Source organism: Belonocnema kinseyi, chromosome 7 (assembly GCF_010883055.1).
Source record: "Belonocnema kinseyi isolate 2016_QV_RU_SX_M_011 chromosome 7, B_treatae_v1, whole genome shotgun sequence".
NCBI lineage: Eukaryota > Metazoa > Arthropoda > Insecta > Hymenoptera > Cynipidae > Belonocnema > Belonocnema kinseyi.
In genome coordinates, this window is record NC_046663.1 from 971024 (window position 1) to 991132 (window position 20109).

The 20109-nt window shown below is 30.2% G+C and overlaps 1 protein-coding gene across 2 annotated transcripts in view; it reads left to right on the plus strand.

The window, feature by feature from the left end:
• The first annotated feature begins 8060 nt into the window (after positions 1-8060).
• Positions 8061-20109, plus strand: part of LOC117176239 — a 51995-nt gene continuing 39946 nt past the window's right edge. The window contains exons 1-3 of one of the 2 annotated variants that reach the window (XM_033366386.1): positions 8061-8353; positions 17296-17343; positions 19674-20104. In XM_033366386.1, coding sequence (XP_033222277.1) covers positions 19698-20104 — 407 coding nt within the window. In that variant the 5' untranslated portion in view covers positions 8061-8353; positions 17296-17343; positions 19674-19697. Of the gene's footprint in view, positions 8354-17295; positions 17344-17783; positions 17870-19673; positions 20105-20109 lie in introns of those variants that run through there. The other variant, XM_033366387.1, reaches the window with a different exon arrangement.

The window sequence follows — 20109 nt, forward strand, 5'->3', positions numbered from 1 at the left end:
AACAAGTATATTCAATATAATGAGGATAAACCTCTGCGTAAATGTCAACAAAATGAAAAATTTCGGTGCGAATTCGCACCAGTGTACCGTTTGAGGGTTAATAATTCTGGTCAATTTAGAAAAGTGATCTTAGTGAAAAATTATTTTTTTGTGTTTAAAGATTCATCTCTTTTTGAAAATGTAATTTTCGCTAAAAATTTAACTGTTCCAGTAGAAAATTTAACTATTTTTGTATGGAAAAATTAAACTAATTGTTTGGAAACTTATGCAGTTTGTGGAAAATTGTTTTTTTTTCTTCAAATTTATCAGTTAAGTTGAAAATTAATTTCTCCAACGGAAAATTCAACTCTTACATTATTGGTCGAAAATCTACATTTTCTAGTTCAAAGCTTCTCTTTTTTAATTGAAAATTCAACTATTTCGGTGTAAATTCACGTATTTTGTTTAAAAAATCGATTTTCTTTGCTTAAACAATACTGTAGACCTAATTGATTTATTAATTAATTTACAATTAAAATTACATTTAATTCTTTTCTTTAATTTTATTTTGTTTTTATTACATTTAATTTGCAATTAAATTACAATTAATGCAAAAAAAGTACACTAGTGCGATTTTTTTCAATGTTAATATTAAATATTTAACATATTGAACATCTAGCATATATTGCGCATATTTTACAAATATATTTAATCATATTGAGGATAAACCGCTATAGCTGTGCCTGCGCAAATGCTAATAAAATAAAAAATTTCCGGTGCGAATTCGCACCAGTGTACCGTTCGAGGGTTAATAATTCTGATCAATTTAGAAAAGTGATCTTAGTGAAAATTATTATTTTTGGTGTGTTTAAAGATTAATCTTTTTTTGAAAATGTAATGTTAGCTAAAAATTTAACTATTCCAGTAAAAAAATTAACTATTTTTGTATGTAAAAATTAAACTAATTGTTTGGAAACTTATGCAGTTTGTGGAAAATTATGATTTTTCTAAAATTCACCAGTTAAGTTAAAAATTAATTTCTCCAGCCGAAAATTCAACTCTCACATTATTGGAAAAAATTTATATTTTCTAGTTCAAAGCTTCTCTTTTTTAATGGAAAATTGTTTTTTTTTATGATTATTAAGTACTAGATTCTTAACGAAAAATTAAACTATTTGTTTGAAAATTTATGTACCTTGTGGAAAATTTTCTTTTTTTTTTTCAAAATTCATCAGTTAGGTTGAAAATTAATTTCTCCAGTGGAAAATTGAATTGTCACATTATTGATTGAAAATGAATATTGTCTAGTTCAAAATTTCTCTTTTTTAATTGAAAATGTAACCATTTCGGTGTAAATTCACGTATTTTGTTAAAAATTTGATTTTTTTAGAAAATCATCTTTTTCTTTGAAAGTTAATCTCCTGGTTTAAAAATTCTTTTTTTTTGTTTGTTAAAGTTTCAAGTATTCACATTATATAATTATAATTTTAGTTGAAAACTCCTCTTTTAGGCTGGAAATAAATTCACTTGGTTAAAAGTTAAAATCTTTTGTTAAAGATTAATTTTTTTGTGTTTAAAAATTGATATTTTTCATGTAAAAATTAAACTATTTGTTTTAAAATTGATTCACTATGTTGACAATTCGACTTTTTGTAGAAAATTAATCAGTATACTTGAAAATTCAACTTTTTCTATAAAGTTCAACCATCTCAGTTAAAGATTGATCAATTTATTTTAAAGTCCTTCGGTTTTTTTTATTGATAACCTGATCTTTTCAAATAAAAAATTAACTATTCCATTTTTTTTCACGTATTTGGTTAAAAAATCGATTTTTTTGTAGAAAATCATCTTTTTCTATGAAAGTTAAACTCCTGGTTTAAAAATTTTTCTATTTGGTCAAAGTTTCAACTATTCACATTATATAATTACAATTTTAGTTCAAAACTCCTCCTTTAGGCTGGAAATAAAATCACTTGGTTGAAAGTTAAAATCTTTTGTTAAAAATTAATTTTTGTGATTGAAGATCAATTATTTTAATTAGAAATTCATTTCTTTTGATGAAAAAGAATTTTTTTTGACGAAAATTTAACTATTTCGTTGAAAAACTGTTTTTTTTTTAAATTTAAAAACAATTATATTATTTTTCTAATTGAAAAATTCACTATTATTCTACTTTAATATTCCATAATTTTAGATAACAATTCATCTCTGATTAATAATTATTAATTTTTTGACTAGAAATTTAATTATTCAATTTTAGTTGAAACTTCATCTTTTTTGGTTAAATATTAATTTTTTTTTACTTAATTATTTTAGTTTTGGTTGACCATTTATATTTTTCAGTAAAAATTAATTTTTGTTGAAAATTCAACTATTTTATTATTTTTCTTCTTTAATTGAAAATTCAATTGTTTCTTTAAAAATTCCTCTTTTGTTAAAAAATTTTATTTTTTAATAGAAAGTTGATCCTTTCGGTATAAAATTTTGACTATTCCAGTCAAATATTCATCATTTTAGATGAAAACTCATCAGTTGAGTTGAAAATTTATTTTTTAAACTAAAAATGGAACTTCCATTTTCTGTTGAAAATTATTATTTTTTAGTTCAATATCGCACTATTAGATTGAATATTTACCTTCCTCTATTGAAAAATCAAATATTTCGTTAAAAATTCCTTTCTTTTGTTCGAAACATTCTATTTTTTATAAAAAATTAATCTTCTCATTTGAAAATGAAACTTATTATTTCAAAAATTCATTTTTTTTGTTGAAAATACCAGTATTTCATTTAAATATTTATTATTTTTATTATAAAATTCATCAATTAGGCTGTAAATTAATTTTTTTAAACTAAAACTGTAACTTCCATTTTCTGCTGAAAAGTTTATTTTGTTTTTTTTTCAAAATCCTACTATTTTATTAAGTATTTGTCATCTATAATTGAAGAATCAAGTATTTCGTTAAAAATTCCTATCTTTTGTTAGAAAAATTGTATTTCTTAATAAAAAATTCATCTTTTTGTTTGAAAATGAAACTTACAGTTTAAAAATTCATTTTGTTGTTGTTGAAAAAGTCAGTATTCCAGTTAAATATTCGTTAGTTTAGTAGAAAATTCATCAATTAAGCTGGAAATTAATGTTTTAAACTAAAAATGTAACTATTCCTTTTTTCTGTTAATTTTCTTTTGTTTAGTTCCAAATTCGACTATTTGATTTAGTATATGTCTTCTTTCACTGAAAATTCTTGTATTTTTTAATAGAAAATTTATCTTTTTGTTTCAAAATGAAACTTATTGTTGAAAAATTAATTTTTTTGTTAAAAATGCCAGTATACCAGTTGAACATTCATAAATTTAGTAAAAAATTCATCAATTGAACTGAAAAATTAATTTTTTGAACTAAAAATGTAACTATTCGTTTTTCTGTTAATTTTCTTTTTAGTTCCAAATTCAACTATTCGATTTAGTATTTGTCTTCTTAAATTAAAAATTCAAGTGTTTCGTTAAAAAACTCCTGTATTTTTTAAAATTATATTTTTTAATAGAAATTTAATCTTATTGTTTAAAAATTCATCTTTTACGTTGAAAATTCAAGAAATTCAGTTAAATACTCGTTAAAAATTCCACTATTTCAGTTGAAGAATTATCATTTTATTTGAAAATTAATTTATTTTAGCATTTTTTGATCTGTTGTGTTAAATGATGTTTGGAATGGACGTAATTAATTAAAATAAATATTTGCGACGAATACGATACTTTTAGTTTGCCACTTAAATATTCATTTTAACTGAAAATTAATCAGTTTGGTTGAAAATTCATTTTTGAAACTAAAAATGTAACTATTCAATTTTCCGTTGAAAATTGTGTTTTACTTCAAATTTGAAGTATTTCGTTGAATATTTGTCTTTTTTTATTGAAAAATCTACTATCTGGTAAAAAAATTCCTGTATTTTTTAAAAATTGTATTTAAAAAAATTTAATTGTGTTTTTTTGACAAATTGTATTTTTTGGTTCTGTATCCGCCATTTTGTATCAAAATGTTCATTAATTAGTGGGAGGTTTCAATTTTTTAATTTCACAATGTTTTGGATTTAAATTCAAACAATTATTCAAAATGACAAGACCGTTCCGCTTTTAAATATCATATTAAAAGTTTAAAATCCTTCATAGTTTCGAATTTAACCGTTTTAGATTTTAATATAAGGTAATTTCGAAATGTAAAGCTGAAACATGTGCAATTAAAAAAAAAAAAGAATTGTATTACAGCAATCTTGTGTATTATTTATCTTAATTTTCAATCTTATATCTTAACATTTTACAAATTTTTAGTTGAAGATTTAAACAAATCATTTCAAATTGAAAAATATTTTGTTGGAAAATTTCAAGAGTGAATGATAGTTCTAAGGGACGATTTGAAATTAAAAAATTAAAAATTAGGTTTAAAATACAATAAAAAGATAAAAATTAAACTACGTAGTTGACTGAAATTGATACAGCCATAAATAAATAATTTCGGTACATAGATTTTCATTTTGCAAGTAAAATTTAATTTAAATTTAAATTTATTTCATATCATTGAAATTGTAAAGGGTTTTATTATAAAAAATTTTCTATGTTACAATTTTTGATGATTACACAGTTTTTCAGTTTTAAATGAAGTTCGGATTCATAAAAGTTTCAAAATTCTGGAGTAGAAATTTTGTCCATTTTTAATGTTTCCCCTATGAAATTAATATTTAGTTTGAAAATTTGTTTAGTTTAATGCAATTTATTCTTTGATTTTATAAAAATTTGAATTTCAGAAGCTTTGACTTTAAAAGATTCAATTTAGTTTTCAAAATTAAATTGTCAAATCTTAATCGCTTTGAATTTAGAATTGTTTAAATTCAAAAGTTTTCAATTTTTAGTTATCTAAATTTTAACATTGTCCTATTTTCTAACTTTTTAATTCAAAATCATTGAATTTCGTGATTCCTCAATACAAAAATTGGTTTACTTTGCAGTGCTTCAATTTAGAAATGATATAATTCGACTCCATTTTCTTATTAAATTGTTAAAAATCATTTAATTTTTTTTTTTATTTCAGAACTGTTAAATTCTAAATAATTAACTGTTGTTGAAAAAATTTAAAATCTAAGATTAAAAAATTCGTTTTATAATGGATTTTTAAATTTGCGTATTTTTCATGTTAGGAAATAAAAATGCATAAACGTGGACGCACGATTTGCGCGCATGTGAGAAAACTGGGTTTCGCAAAGAGAGTTCATTTTTTTCTAAACCGAGAAATCACGATTATTTACCGAGAGACACAAATTTGAAAAATAGTGACCACCCTGATATCGAATTCGAATTTTTATTCTTTTGAATAAATTTCAATCTCATATTTTTTGTAGAGTCAACAAGAGAGCGTTCAGGATAGAAACTGGAGCGTGCAAAATTAAACAGTTTTGTTGCGAGAGGTTTTTACCTGCTGAAAATTTCCCCGATAAACGAGGCACAGAGGATATAGACTGTGTCAGAAAAAATTAATAATACTTTTTAAAACAATTCTTTATAAATTCGGATTGTTTATCAACCGTAACACGCACTGATAAAGTCATTGAAAACTTTGAAGAACCGAGGAAAAAGGAATAAACTATTTTTTTAGTGAATTATTCCAGTTTCTATTCATATGAAAACAAAGAGTAACAAAAGTAGAAAATAGGAAGTAATATGATGACAATTATAATTCATTAGAAGGTAAATCCAGATAAGAGCCCACTGCAGTTTTTTAAAATCAGTCAAATATAAATTAAGAAATTAGGCCATACAAAAAATTAATAATGCTTTATTAAACAAACCTTTTAAAAAATTCTAATTTTAGATTCGAAGCACGCTCGGAGAATTTAATTGCTTTTCAATATTCATCGCCATTTCCAACCCTGCCCAGTTGTTGTACTGTGCAGGATTGGAAAGGCGAGGCGGTCACATTTAGTACAAAGGGGCACATAAATTCTTCTAAAGGGAAAAAAATGAATCATCACATTTTATTTGCTTACTCCTCATTTAGCCTCACTTGAAACAGGAAATTTTAGAAAATAAACATCGTTTTTATTTTATAGCATGAATTTATCAAAGAAGAAATATTTCTGAATTACAATTGAAAATTTGGTTGCTACGGATTCATATTTTTTTAGTTAGAAATTAAACTACTTGGTTAAAAGTTACACCCTTGTTAAAAATTAATTTTTTATTGTCAATCTATTATTTTCATTAAACATTAATCTCTAGTTGAAAATGTAACTATGTACTTTGTTGAAAATCAATTTTTTTCAACTGAAAATTTAATTATTCCAGTAAAATATTTCAACCCTTTTGCTGAAAATTGAGATTTTTTATTTAAAAATTAAACTATTTCTTTGAAAATGTATGCATTTTGTTCAAAAATCGATTTTTTTGTAGAAAAATATCTTTTACCTTAAAAGTTAATCTTCTTGTTTAAAAATCCTTCTTTTCGATTAAAAATTCAAGTATTCCATATATTTACCATTTTATTTGAAAATTCAAATTTTAGACTGGAGATAACTTGGTTGAAAGTTAAACTCATTTCCTAATAATATTTTTTTTTAATATACATAATTTTAAATAAAAATACATTTCTTTGTTTAAAAAATAAGCTATTTGATTGAATACTTGTTTTTTCTTTGGATGGAATGATATTTTTTTGTCGAAAATTTAACTATTTGGGTGAAAATTTGTTTCTTTTTTGTTTGTTTTTTTTAACTGAAAATTTAATCATAATTCCAATTTAATATTTCATAATTTTAGTTAAATCTCTTTATCTATTTTTCGGTTGAAAATAGATTTTTTTTATTCGAAAGTGTTAATCTTTTTCAGACAAATTAATCTCCTTGATTAAAAAATTATCTTTTTAGTTAAAATGATTAAGAAAAAATATTATAATCATTTACAATTTTGTAAATTTTGATTTGGAAATTCATTATTGTATTATGATTCATTGTTTTAGTTCGAAACTCATCTTTTTGGTTTAAAATTAAACCATTCCAGTGAAAGATTCATAATTTTAGTTCAAAGTTCATCACTTTACTTGAAATTGTAATTCTTTTTTTGAATAATTTTTTTTCTTGTCGAAATTAATTTTTTAAAGTGTAAATTTAACTTAATCCAATTGAATAATCCCTAACTTTAGTTTAGCATGCATTCTTTTGGCTGGACAATATTTTTTTTACTTAAAATTTAATTATTTTAGTTTTGATTAACAATTTACTCTATTGAGTAAAAATTAGTTGAAAATTCATCATTTATATTGAAAAATGAACTTTTTTGTTTGAAAATCCGTTTTTTGTGTTCAAAATTAATTTTTTAAAATGAAAGTTTAACTCTTTCCTTTATTGTCAAAATTGATATTTCATTAGTGTAAAATTGAAGTATTTGTTTAAAAATGCATTCTTTTCCAATTTTTTTGCTGTGTTGTATCAAAGGATGTTTAAAATGAACGTCATGAATTAAAATAAATGTTTCTATTTTGCGAAAAATATGTTACTTTTGGTGAATCGTGAAAATTGAAAAACTTGACTGGGAAAAACCGTGAAATGACCGGGAATTTGAAATCGTGTGAGGAATCGGTATCTTTAAAAAGCCGATATCTAAGTCGAATCTCAATATTTAAAAAAGTTTAATCTGATAAGACTGATTAAGCAGAATTTTTTAAATTTATATTCTTATGTTTCACACAAAATTAAGAAATTGTAAATTTTCGAGTAAAGCCAATTACATCCCAAATCGTAATGATTCGGTCTTTATCGGAAATGGCATATCAAGATTGCAAATTTACTAAGGCTTCGGACAAATTGAAAATTTGGTATCTTTCATCTGTTCCTGGGTTATAACAATAACCATTAATTTTCAATTGATTGGTTTATACGTGTGCAGGGTTTTTTTCACATGCTATGAAGGAAATTTGAAAAAAATCTCGGTCGCCTTCTTTTTTTGGCAAGACGTTTTGCGTCTGCGCGCGGAAACTACTGCTGCCTCGAACCGTCGACTCGCGTCGTGCCGTCGAGTCGAGTCGAGTGATCGAGTTCCAGTTCTCTCGACAGTTCTCGATGAACCCTCCGGCGACGTAGGAGTACACTCGCGAGAAGCAGTATATCTATTTTAGTGTTATTAATTAAAATGCGATGACGAAGGTTGGAAGTTCAGCCGAAATAAAATTGGGTTACTTCGACATGTAACAAGACGGTTGTTTAGTGGGTTGTGATGAAGAAGATCATTGCGAATAAAGGATAATAACACCTTCTACAGGAAGAGTCCACCGTATCGGCTCCGTCGAAGTTTCACGTTCACAAATTTTGACATACACAACCCTTCAACTTAGGTTAGTATTTGTTTTCTTCCTCTGGCATACCGGAATAACAGGTCGTTTTAAAAAACGGAGAGATTGCATATTTCTGTGAAGAATAAATACACCGAGAGACTATCTGAAAAGAATGCTCAACATCATTCAAAATTTAGGGTAAAATATTGTTTGAAACTAGGCAAAACAGGTTTTGCGTATCAAAAATCAATGTTCGGGCGTAGAAGTTGTTGTTTTTGTTTAAATAAATTGAGTAAGTGGAAAAAGATGAAGAGAATACGAGAATCTAAAAAGCACTCACACCGCCAAAAGGTTTGACCTTCAGCGGAGGGGAACAAAATGTATATAGTAACCACACTAAACAATGCACGGACACGTTGGAACATGAAAACCTATTGACACGTATCCGTTTGCTACTTTACCAACATTTTTTGGACCATACTAATTCCACGCGAAACAACATCTTTGGGAGAATATGGAAAAAGGGACTAACGAACATTTACTAATAAGTTTTTATAATTACAAAAAAAACTGTTTGTAATCTTGGCAGCTACTTAGGAATATATAAAAAAAATTACATGTTTCTAAACTCGTGGCACTAATGAATAGGATTCATTCAATTCAAATTAAATTCTTGCACTTATTCTTTTATCTTCAATCTAATTTATGTTAGGAATTAATAATGAATACTTGAAAGTGGTGCATCTGAAATTCGGAGATAAACTTGAGTGAAACAAAAATTTACTATCCTTGAAAGTTGGACATGTATTTGGTGTCTAGGGGCAATTTCTGAGAGTTTCATAAGACGTTGGTGGTCTTTAGGAGTCCAGGGACAATTTTTGAAAGTTAGGAAAGACGTTGGTGGGTTCTTGAGTGCTTAGAGACAATTTCTATGGTTTGTTTAGTGGCTAGGGATAATTTCTGCAAGTTGATAACGGCAGGGGTGATTCTTGCAGATCATTTTTGAGAGTTGTACATGACAGGGATGGTTTTTGGTTCCTAAGAACAATTCAGGATATTTGGAAACGGTAGAGTGGTTCCTGGAAGTCTAGGGCAATTTTTGGGAGTTGGAAACGGTGAGGGCGGTATTTTAGTGCGTAGAAACAATCTTAGAAAGTTGGAAACGGTAGGAGTGGTTTCTGGGTCTCTAAGGGCAATTTTGGTAGCTGGAAACGGCAAGGGCGGTTTTTCAGTGCGTAGGAATCATCTTTGAGGGTTGGAAATGGTAAGATTGGTTCCTGGGCGTTTAAAGGGAATTTTTGGTGGTTGGAAACGGTGTGGGCGGTTTTTTAGTGCGTGGGAACAATCTTTGAGGGTTGGAAACGGTCAGAGTGGTTCCTGGGCGTCCAATGGCGATTTTTGGAAGTGGAAAACGGCGAGGGCGGTTATTTGGTGTCTGGAGGCAATTTGTGAGTCGAAAACGGCGCGGGTAGTTCTTGGGGACAATTTTTGAGAGTTTGAAATGGCGATGGAAATTTTTAGTAGCTTAGGTTAATCTTTGAGAGTTGGAAACGGCGAGGGTGGTTCTTGGGGGCAATTTTTGAGTTTTGGAAACGGCGATGGTGTTTTTTCAGTGCCTAAGGTCAATCCCTTAAAGTTGGAAACGGTGGTTTTCAGTGCCTAAGGTCAATCTTTGAGAGTTGGAAACAGCAGGGGTGACTTTTGGATGCCTAGGGACAATTTTTGATAGTCAGACAAGACTTCAGTAGTTCTCAGGTGCCAAGGAAAATTGTATTAAGAGTTTAACAGGGCGTCTTTTATTGCAATTTCATTCTGCTACACTCAACTACATTTTCACATCGAATATCTGCTGAGTCGTAAAATTAAAAATGAATTTAAAGGAACCGTTTCGTCTCATCGAGGCTTCTAATTGTAAATTGTAAATTTGCACTCTGTAAAGAACATGACTCCCACGACTAAAGGGGCAGTTGTAAATTGATTAAGAGACTAATAGAGGCGCACTATAAAATGACCTACACTTTAGACCTATTAGGACATGTCTATTATTATAGCACACCATAAAAAAAATTGGATCTTCATACTTTATTTATTACGCTAATGTTGCAGAATTATTCATACTGCATAGAAAAGTGTCTCAATTACCTTTGAGAATTTAAAATACTCTTACTCTGCATTTCTTTCTCGCATTCTTCTATTATGGTGATTTTTTGTTCGAGTAGGAAATTTCAGAGCACGATTCCGTGTCACCATGTCACTGGTTTCGCGTGTTTGTTGCCATTATAATACTCCACTTGCTTCTGAAAATGATATCAAAATTGACATTTGCCAATTTTATACTTTCCACATTAATCACCCAATTTACTACGATAATAATGTCCTTCTTCTGTTCCTGATGGGCAATATTTCTGAAGAAGCTTAAACTTTGAAATTCTATTCTATATGGTGTTTCAATAGTTTTTTGATGTTTTGTGTTCCACAATAAAATTACAGAAAAACGAAATGGAACATCTGCGATAAGTATAAGTTTTATTTCTATCAAAATTTTTCTTACAAGTTTCATACATTTATTAATGTTTATCCTAACTGTAAATATTTCCAAGTGGAGAAAATTCATGAAGGAGCTGAATTAATTGTACTACAAAAGCATTTAAAATGTTATTAAGCCTTCGATTTTCAAATTAAAAGATATTTTGATATTTTCAGGCCATGCTGAATGATCCAGAAGCTTAGGAAAATATTTCAAGTCAAAAGGCATTTCTATAAGCAAGTTGGAATGTTCCTATTAACTAATTTATTTTAATTGCAGTTAACAAGAAAACATTAGCCTTAATTCCTGAAATGATTCCAGTTCTTAATGATATGGAAATAAATAATAACAAAAGCAGAAAAAAATTGATAAGATGATAATTATAATTCATTAGAAAGTAATTCCAAATAAGAACCCACTGTAGTTTGTTAAAACCCGTTATATCAATTAAGAAATTAGGTCACTTAATATAAATTCAGTTTTCAATACGAGGTGATATAAATTACAGGCAATAATTATTCCTATGGTAAAGAAATCATAGTTCAGGTAACTAAGTCCGCTGATCGAAGACAGCGTTTCTTGGTTTATGCAACAATAGCTCGGAAAATGAAGGTTGCTCTGTCCAACTCGAAAAAATTGCTCCCAGACACACAAGAATCACTCTCGCCGTTTGCAAGTTTTAAAAATTGTCGTGAGTCACCCAAGAATCAACAAAGCGTTTGTCCAACTTTCAGAAATAGTTCCGATATGTAACCAAAAACCGCTAACAGACTGTCTACCCAAGTTATTAAATTTTTATAACTGTATCGCTAGTTTTATCTTCAATTTGGAAGAATCGAAAGCTTTCTGCACAGAAAAAACAGAAGATAAACATTACATCGATTTCCCATGAAAGATTCGCTTCAACAAAAATTAACTTTACAGGACAAACATTAACCAAATATCGGTTAAACTTTCTTTTGTTTTTCCATGACAACACATGTGTGCTGAAAAACGCGAAGTGGTCTGAATAAAAGTTTATCCATCTAAAAAATTTCCTGCTACAAATTTTAGCGTTACTTTATTCTGCTTGCATATATATCCTTGCATGCAATACTTCCAGGTGCTATCGACGGAAGAATTTACATACAAATAAATGATGAGAAATCCATTACACCTTTAACAGAGAAACAAAAATAATCCTGTGGTGCCTTCTAATTTTTGTATACAAATATTTTGTAACATTCATTAAATATAAATAAAATAGGAAAGAGTTTGTATTTGTTTTATTCTTTTTCATTAAAACAAATTAATAGGCGCGCTTTTTGGTGCACGCAAGATTACTAGTTATAGTACGCTATAAAAAGTGGTTGAAAATTGCAAATTCGGTTTGTAAACGCTTTACTATTATTCATATACTTTTATCAGGTTTCTTTAAAATCACAAAATTCACATGTAAATTGTAAAAAAGCAGAACGATGAAAATTTTACCAGAATTTTGTAATTCCAGTGCAGAGGAAAATAAATTAACGGGTGGGTGTTACTGGACAACACAACAAGGCGTTAGCATGTTTTATGTACATAATGTAATATATTTTAAATAGTTCATGCGTTCCCGTCTATACATGAAGTTGGGATAAACTCATATTGCCATAACTGCACATGATCTGGTGTGTGGTTTGATATTTGGTATATGAGGTGAGTAGAAAAAAGAGTTCCTCCTTGAATGTGTTATTTCTGTAGAAATAGAGAAAAACGCCATTCAGACTAGCTGAAAGTATAAAATTTATCCATGTGACTTTCAAGTATCAAATTAAATTAAAACCATTACAGTAAAATTACCGCGTCGAACACTGGTATTTTTATCTCCGCTCATTAATGCGCTAATTTTCAACCACTTTTTTACAGAATAGAAAATAGACTGATTGTATTTTTGGTAACTATCAATTTTGGTCAAATTCGAAGTTATTCAATTGAATGACAGATGAAGAGGGTTCTTTGTCTTTGTAGAATTTCTGGTGAGACTGGCTCATAATCATTCAGCTTCCAATTTCAACGAATTCTCTGGATTTCTGTCAGATTCTCCCCTCGTTTCGCAGAACTTTGATAGAATCACCCTCAAGTCGCTTCTCTGGACCCCACAGGGACGTTTGGATGTGTTACGTATTACGAAATTCCTCTTTCCTTCTCAGTCTTTGTGCCTTTCATTCTTATTGCCTATATTGTTCTCCATTCTGTTACATGTCAGCAGTTCCTCTCCTATCAATCAGTGTCGATCAAATTATCTAGTCGTGGAGATCAAAATTAAATGTTAAATTTTTCGTCAATATGAAATATATTTTATGTTTAATTACTCTTTATTCTGTCCTCGAACATAAAAATCAAAAATATCTGAGTTGTTGAATTCGACTTTATGCAACGCTGCATCCATGAAAAATCCTATAATTAGTATTCATATATCACTTGAAAAAAAAAAATGATTTTAGAGGGGCTTTTTTCGATTTGGTAAGAGCGCGAAAATAGCTGAGCGCAAAGTCCAATCCTGCCCTTTTTTTGAGTTGGAAAGGGCGCCGTGTGTTTGCTTTATTATTTCAGCAATCGAATGAGTGACCATTCGTGTTTCTCACCAAGGCGTGTTTTTACTGCCTTTAATTCTCTCGAGCGGGAAGTTTGAAGTCGAGGATAAATGTGAGAATTTAATGCCATTGAATTTTTAAATCTGCAAGCTTCTGTCGGTAACCGGTTACGCTCGGTGATTCTATTTTTCTGCACTTTTCCACTCCCCTGACAAAATGTTCATGCAAATGCGAGCGCTTATGATAAATAACCGGCTGCTGACGGTCCGGGATTTTCGAGATGGAAAACTCCACAGGATTAAGTGCGTCGTGCAATTCCTGGAGGCTTATTTAAAGTGGGGTAACTGGTGAAAGAGAAGCTTATTCAAAGTTATGTTTGTCGATTTTCTGTGGGAGAGAGAATTTAGATATGTAAAAACAAGAACACAAAAAAACGTAATCTAATCTATTTACCAGAGCCCATAAAATCATAAGCCTAGATGATGGTTTACGAGTAAGGATAGAGTGCACCCTCGATTCTTGAGGATTCGCTACGCATGCGTCGTATTGATTTTTCGTCACATTGGTAGCCCAGTGTTGGGCAGTCGACTGGTTGACAATCCATTTCATTATGTTATTAGACATTTAAAGTATTTATTATGGCAACATTGATTTCCCTCCTGATGTACAGATATAGGAGATCGCAAAAATTCGCGAAAACCGGGTGAGACGTTTCAGGTGTAAATAGGCCCATAAAAAGTACATTTTTCAACAAATTTCATAATTGTTGACTCCTACTCAGACAACAGTTTCTTTCATCCTGCTATGCTTTTTATATATTTTTGATCTCTGATTAATAAAAAAAGTGAATAGTCTTAAATATTTGTTTGACTTTTCTGTCGAGTTAAAAATAATTTTTTTCGCCTAATTCGATCGATCTCGAATGACAACAATAGTTTAAACATAGCATCAGCATCAATGAATTCTGCACTATAAAACATCACATATATATGACAACTAAGCTTGTAGAGAATGTATTTAAAGCCATAAGGGAAATGAAATAACACCCGTATTGTCAGTTTGATTCTTCCGCGTGCACGTCCCACTATTTTCTTTATTGCCGTCCGTTCAGGGCCGGTTAGTTTGTACTTCTATATAGCCGGACACTGATTTTTAAGTGAGGACAATGACAATGAAATCTAGCGACTCGAATAGTCTTGATCAGAAAATTTACGGGCGACTGGATTTGCAACAATATTAAAAGTCATTTTCTATATATATATATATATATATATAAAGGGGGGAAAGGTTCTGAAAAAAGGACGCTTTGTAATTCTGGAAATTCAATGTACTACTGACCTGCCCATCCTGTAATCTGCTATTTCAATACCGGGCTGTTATTTCCAGAAGAAAAAAAAATATGTTACACCATTCTTGTGAAATTTGAATGCATGAAATTTCGTTTATCGTGTGTTTACAGAAATATAACGTATTATTTTTTTTTATTAATTTCGTTGTTATATTACAGTAAAAGTGCTGCAAATGACAATATTTTACGAGATGGGATGAGAATTGACATTTCACAAGATTATTAGTCAGAAACAATGCATGTTGAATCGCTGGGAGAACCGGAAGCATCTGGTTGTGAGAAAAAAGAGGGTCTAATGGCTGATTGCAACCTGCAAGGTCGGCAAAGTACAGTGTACAATATCTCGTCTTCAGGAACACTAAGCTAAGATCCTTATTAGTCTTCCTTCTTTTGGATTAGTGAGCTTTATCAATTTTTTTTGCAACATCCGTCTCCTCTAAAAATGAACGCTGTGCTCTAAGTAATCTGTAAAGTGATACATTTCGACACAGTGCGTTAAGTAATTGTGTGTAAATTTGCACACAGTTGTATATATATATATATGCAATTATACAATCGTATATTAAATGTAATAATTCAAGTGTATCAAATTGCAATTGAGACATATTTCATTTCATAAACATGTAAGTCACTTCTTATTAAAGTCCGAGTATTCCACTTTACACGTATTATAATAAATTTTAGCTGTAATTTTAGATTCAAAATAATAAAACATATTTTCCTCTATAGTTGAACATAAATTATAAAGTAATTACTTGTGGTATATACTTTAAGTAAATGAAGGCGATGGCCATAAAACTGTGACCATATACTACAGTTACCTGAATACCAAAGATAAAACCACAGAGTCGCCAGAGTTAGTAGTCAGGATTGCTTCTATAAAATTAATGTAAATAACATTCAGAAAATTATTTGATTTATCTAACTGAATATTTTGGATGGTTCAAACAAACATTTTTGTTAGTGTGGAGTATTTCGATGATTTAGCAACTAAATTTGGTTGGGCCAATCAAATATTTTGTTAAACTATATGTATATCCAAGAAAGCAGTTTTTTTATTCAAGAAATTTTGTTTTCTGAGTGTTTAATTGGACAACATCTTTTTTGATTAAGAGAGTTGAATTTTATTTCCTCTTTTTCAAACAAGATGCATATCAAGATTCAAGAAGATTGACAGGAAGTCACGAAGGCATGGGCAGGAAGTTTCCAAACGATCTAACGTTACTTGGTCCGGAAGCAAACTTTCCTTAGTATGGAGAACTAAGCACCATAGCGCAATAGAATGTGTTGATAATTTAATAATAGCTATTTAATATTAATTAAATTTTGCTACGAAATTTCTTTATGTCTGCACAACTTTCTGTACGGTTCCCTGATGATATTATTCATATTTCACTTTTATATTCGTGATATAGTTCTAAGACACAAAATAAGCAGTGTTATACTTGCTTGTTATACCGATTTTTTATTTTTGTACTAAAATGAAAGGATCAAAAACGAAAATCGAAATCACGGTCGTTTAATGAAATCGTCAAAATTGGGAAAAGGCATATACTGCGTAACGACTGAAAAGTTTCCTGTACAGGTTTTCAGCTGACTTTGAGAAGATAAAAGAAAACCTTATACCATAACTGGAGAGCAACTTGATTGTCATTCAAGATTGGTGCTAATTATAAATGACATCACGACTTGAGAATGATTTCATCCGTAGTACTCACCTAGTGTGAACCACTAAACCATTATTACATTATAATTAGTTTTAAGTTTATAATATAAAAATTAATTGCTATTTTAATATATTTTTTTGTCAACGAAAGAATAGCCATACCGTAATCATTTTCATGTGAATTTGTTTCGAGCTTTATACAATTATTTGAAAATTGATTACGCAAAGAACTCCGCACAAAATGTATGGGAAAATCATTTCGTTAAAATTGTCTTATTGAAATTTTAAATAAGCATCACTTGACGCATCGCAGAACCTCAAAATTAACCGTGCATTAACCTTAACGCCTTTTCCATGCATATTGGGCGAAGTCCTTTAATGTTATATTTTCACTCATTAGGAATCTTGGTCTGATATTTCAGGAACAGGAAAAATGTAGTTTATTAAGAATCTTTGTTTGTACAATGAAGCCATAAAAGAGATCATGGAAAGAATTTTGAGGAAAGACCCGCATAACATAATTTTGCATAATATACAATACCCCCGGAATAATTGCGACCGGCCAAGTCAACGACCCCGTTTCCAAGTTCTCACGACTTTCTATGTATGTGAAGAGGCATATTTGTGGAAAATAGGTGTACCCTCTACATAGATGAGTCGTGTGTCGTCCGGCTGTTAAAACAGGTGTCTATTCACCGGCAAGATCAACCCGGGCTTCTCTGCATTAAAAAAACGTTCACGGGTACAGGCGTGTACACATGGACTGGCATTGACTCAGTTAATAGGCTTTTCAGTAGACTTCCGGGGTTTTCCTCAGTGCGCACCTATCACTTTATATCAAAAATTGAATAAATCTCCCTCATCAGAATTTCTATTAATTCTCACGTAAATTTTATTTTGTTACAGATTCCGTACCAATGCTGTCCAATAAATTCGTCCTTGTGCGGTGTAGGGGTGAGTTGGATTCCAAGTTCATCATTGAAATAATATTTTGTTCGGATCTTGATATATTCAAAAAATTATGAATTATGGATCATGGCAAACATGGGGAATTCCATTCCATATAAGCCCATTGCACAAAACAAATGCCTTTCGATATTGTTCAAATAAGCTTTAGGATGGTGCTAAACATTTCTCAAAAAAATATGTTCTTTCTTACTTTATAATATAAGGCCATTTCAAGAGATTCTGTGGTATTAATTAAACTAATTATTTTTTAGTAGTGTGCTCATATGAAATTAAACATTAAATAATTGACGCGATCAAATTGATGCAACTGCTTCACTGATAGGGCATATTCAGAACAATTTACAAGAGAGGAGAGTAGCGAAAACGTATAATATCTGGGTTCTAGGCAGCCAAGCCGGCTCCGCGCGCCGCGCTGGTCATAAAAACCGTTTCGCGACGTGGTCGTTGCGTCAGTTATGATTTGACCGCTTGCCTGGCGAACATTCAATTCTTCCGCAATCAAATATTAAATGTAAGTTTACAAACACCTATAGTAATTGGAAACCTATACAATACACGTGAAAACTTTGAATCTTATTGCTAACGAGAAAAGTCAACTAATTTCGAAACTTCAAGCAAGGTTGAAACGCATTTAGATTCTACTACATAAAAAAGCACAAATATTATCAAAATGAATCTGCAGTTTGTAGTACATTTATATTTGCTCAGAAAGTAATTATCACCGAAGATCCTATTTTTAAAGTAGAGAGTGGGTCATGGTGCCGCGTTTTGACTTAAATGTTCTATAATTATTAGTTAAATGTGATTTTGCTTTGTGTCTTTTTTGATGTGAATTACACATCATCGGGGAACGTATGTTATTACACAAAACCCTTTTTCAACTTCATCATTATTTGACATTTAATTAGATGATGGGCGTTGCATTCCGGTTGGCCAGTCCCATAAACTGGGGTACGTCGCCCATCATATTATTAGTGTTCATGTAAACAATATGAATATTATAGAATAAAAATGATACAATATAATAATTCTAAAAAGTGTAATGTAAGGAAGAAAAATTACTTCAGATATTTTCAATAATAATTCAATAATTTCTTATTAATCAGAGTAAAGATGTTGTACGAGCATGAACAGCTGAAAATGCATAGAGCGCGCCGCCGCATCGTGCCCCGTACGTGACGGTGCAGGATTTAATTAGTTTTAATATAATTATAACGTTCAAAGAAAAAATATATGATGGCAGAAGTTTGAAAAAATTCTTCGCCTATTAAAACGCAACATTTTCATGCTTCAAGTATTTCAATATATGCTGCAAGTCAAAACTGTTTCTTCATCATTACTCTTCTGAGATGCGTTTTAAAAGAAAAATTTCATTACACCTCCATTGAAAAAAGCTATTTCTTATGTAACAAACTAATGTAAAAATCAACAAACACGGGCAGTATTTTTGATCAGTAAATTTGACAGAGAACAGGTGACTCGAGAGCTATTATTAGTTCTTATAATTATGTCAATATTTTCGAGCTAGCTTTCGAATTATCGTTTAAATTCACCAATGTGAATATAGTTCGTTGAATAACTTCTTTATCGTTAAGACCTTATTTATCATTTAAAAAATGTAATGGCATCACGAGACAATCAGTAATGGTAAATTAAAATAAACGAATAATCCATCTTGGTGTTGCCATCATTTTCCGTGTTTATGATCACTGAAATTCATTGCGCAACATCGAAAAAATATATAATAAGGGTGAAATTCGGAGAGCCGCTTTTTTGGTAAGCATAGGCATTTATATCAGAATAACTATTGGATTTATTTTATTAATTTGTCAAAAAATCGAATTTTGAGCCATTATTTACGTTAAATGACTGCATGGAATTTCTATAGGTACTGAAATCAGCTGTTCATTTTATGAGCTAATGCCTGTTGCACAAACCAAAATAAGCTGTCTTCGATAAGCGGATTTAGTTTGCCTGTTCTATGACTTCTTGAACCTAAAAATAATGATTGCATGCCACTGATATTTATTTTTAGTCACGTCATTTCGTAATCCATTTCACTTACTTTAACAACCTTCAGTAAGCTCTTATTGGAAATTATTTCTGACAAATTATATCATTTTGCTTTTTGTTATTCTTTGTTTTTGTACAATTAGAGACTGGATGAATTTCAGGAAGTAAGACCAGTGCTCTTACAAATTTCTCGCAGGATAATTGCTCTGTTAACATCCATTTTGTCATTGTTTTTTTATTTACCAGTATTTATGCTCGAAGAAACAAAAATCAGATGTTATGTTGATTTTTGTGTGTTCCAGGCGCAAAGCCAGTAGGAAGTGAAGATGTTGTCGTACATGTTGCCGACCGTGGACAAACCGCCGTCTGGCGATCTCAATCAGAATATACGTTTGGGCAAGATTCAGGATCAAAACGACCTGCGAAACTACTCGTCAAACTCGACGAAGACGGTTCTGAATTCGAATAGAACAATGAACTCGACTATACTATCCAGATTCGAAGATGGCGTCGGCGATCGGTACCATCAGAACCAAGTCCAAGGTCAAACCGTGATACCAATCGAGAGTCCCAAGCACAATGCACAGAATGGTACCGCCCGAAAGTCTACCCTCCATACCTCCAAGGTTTCTAAGGACGATAGTCTCTACAGTATCGATAGTGACGCCAGTACTGTAGGAAGCGACCGAAAAAACAAAATTCTCAATGGTACAAAGCATGCCAATCTCAAGAGGTAAG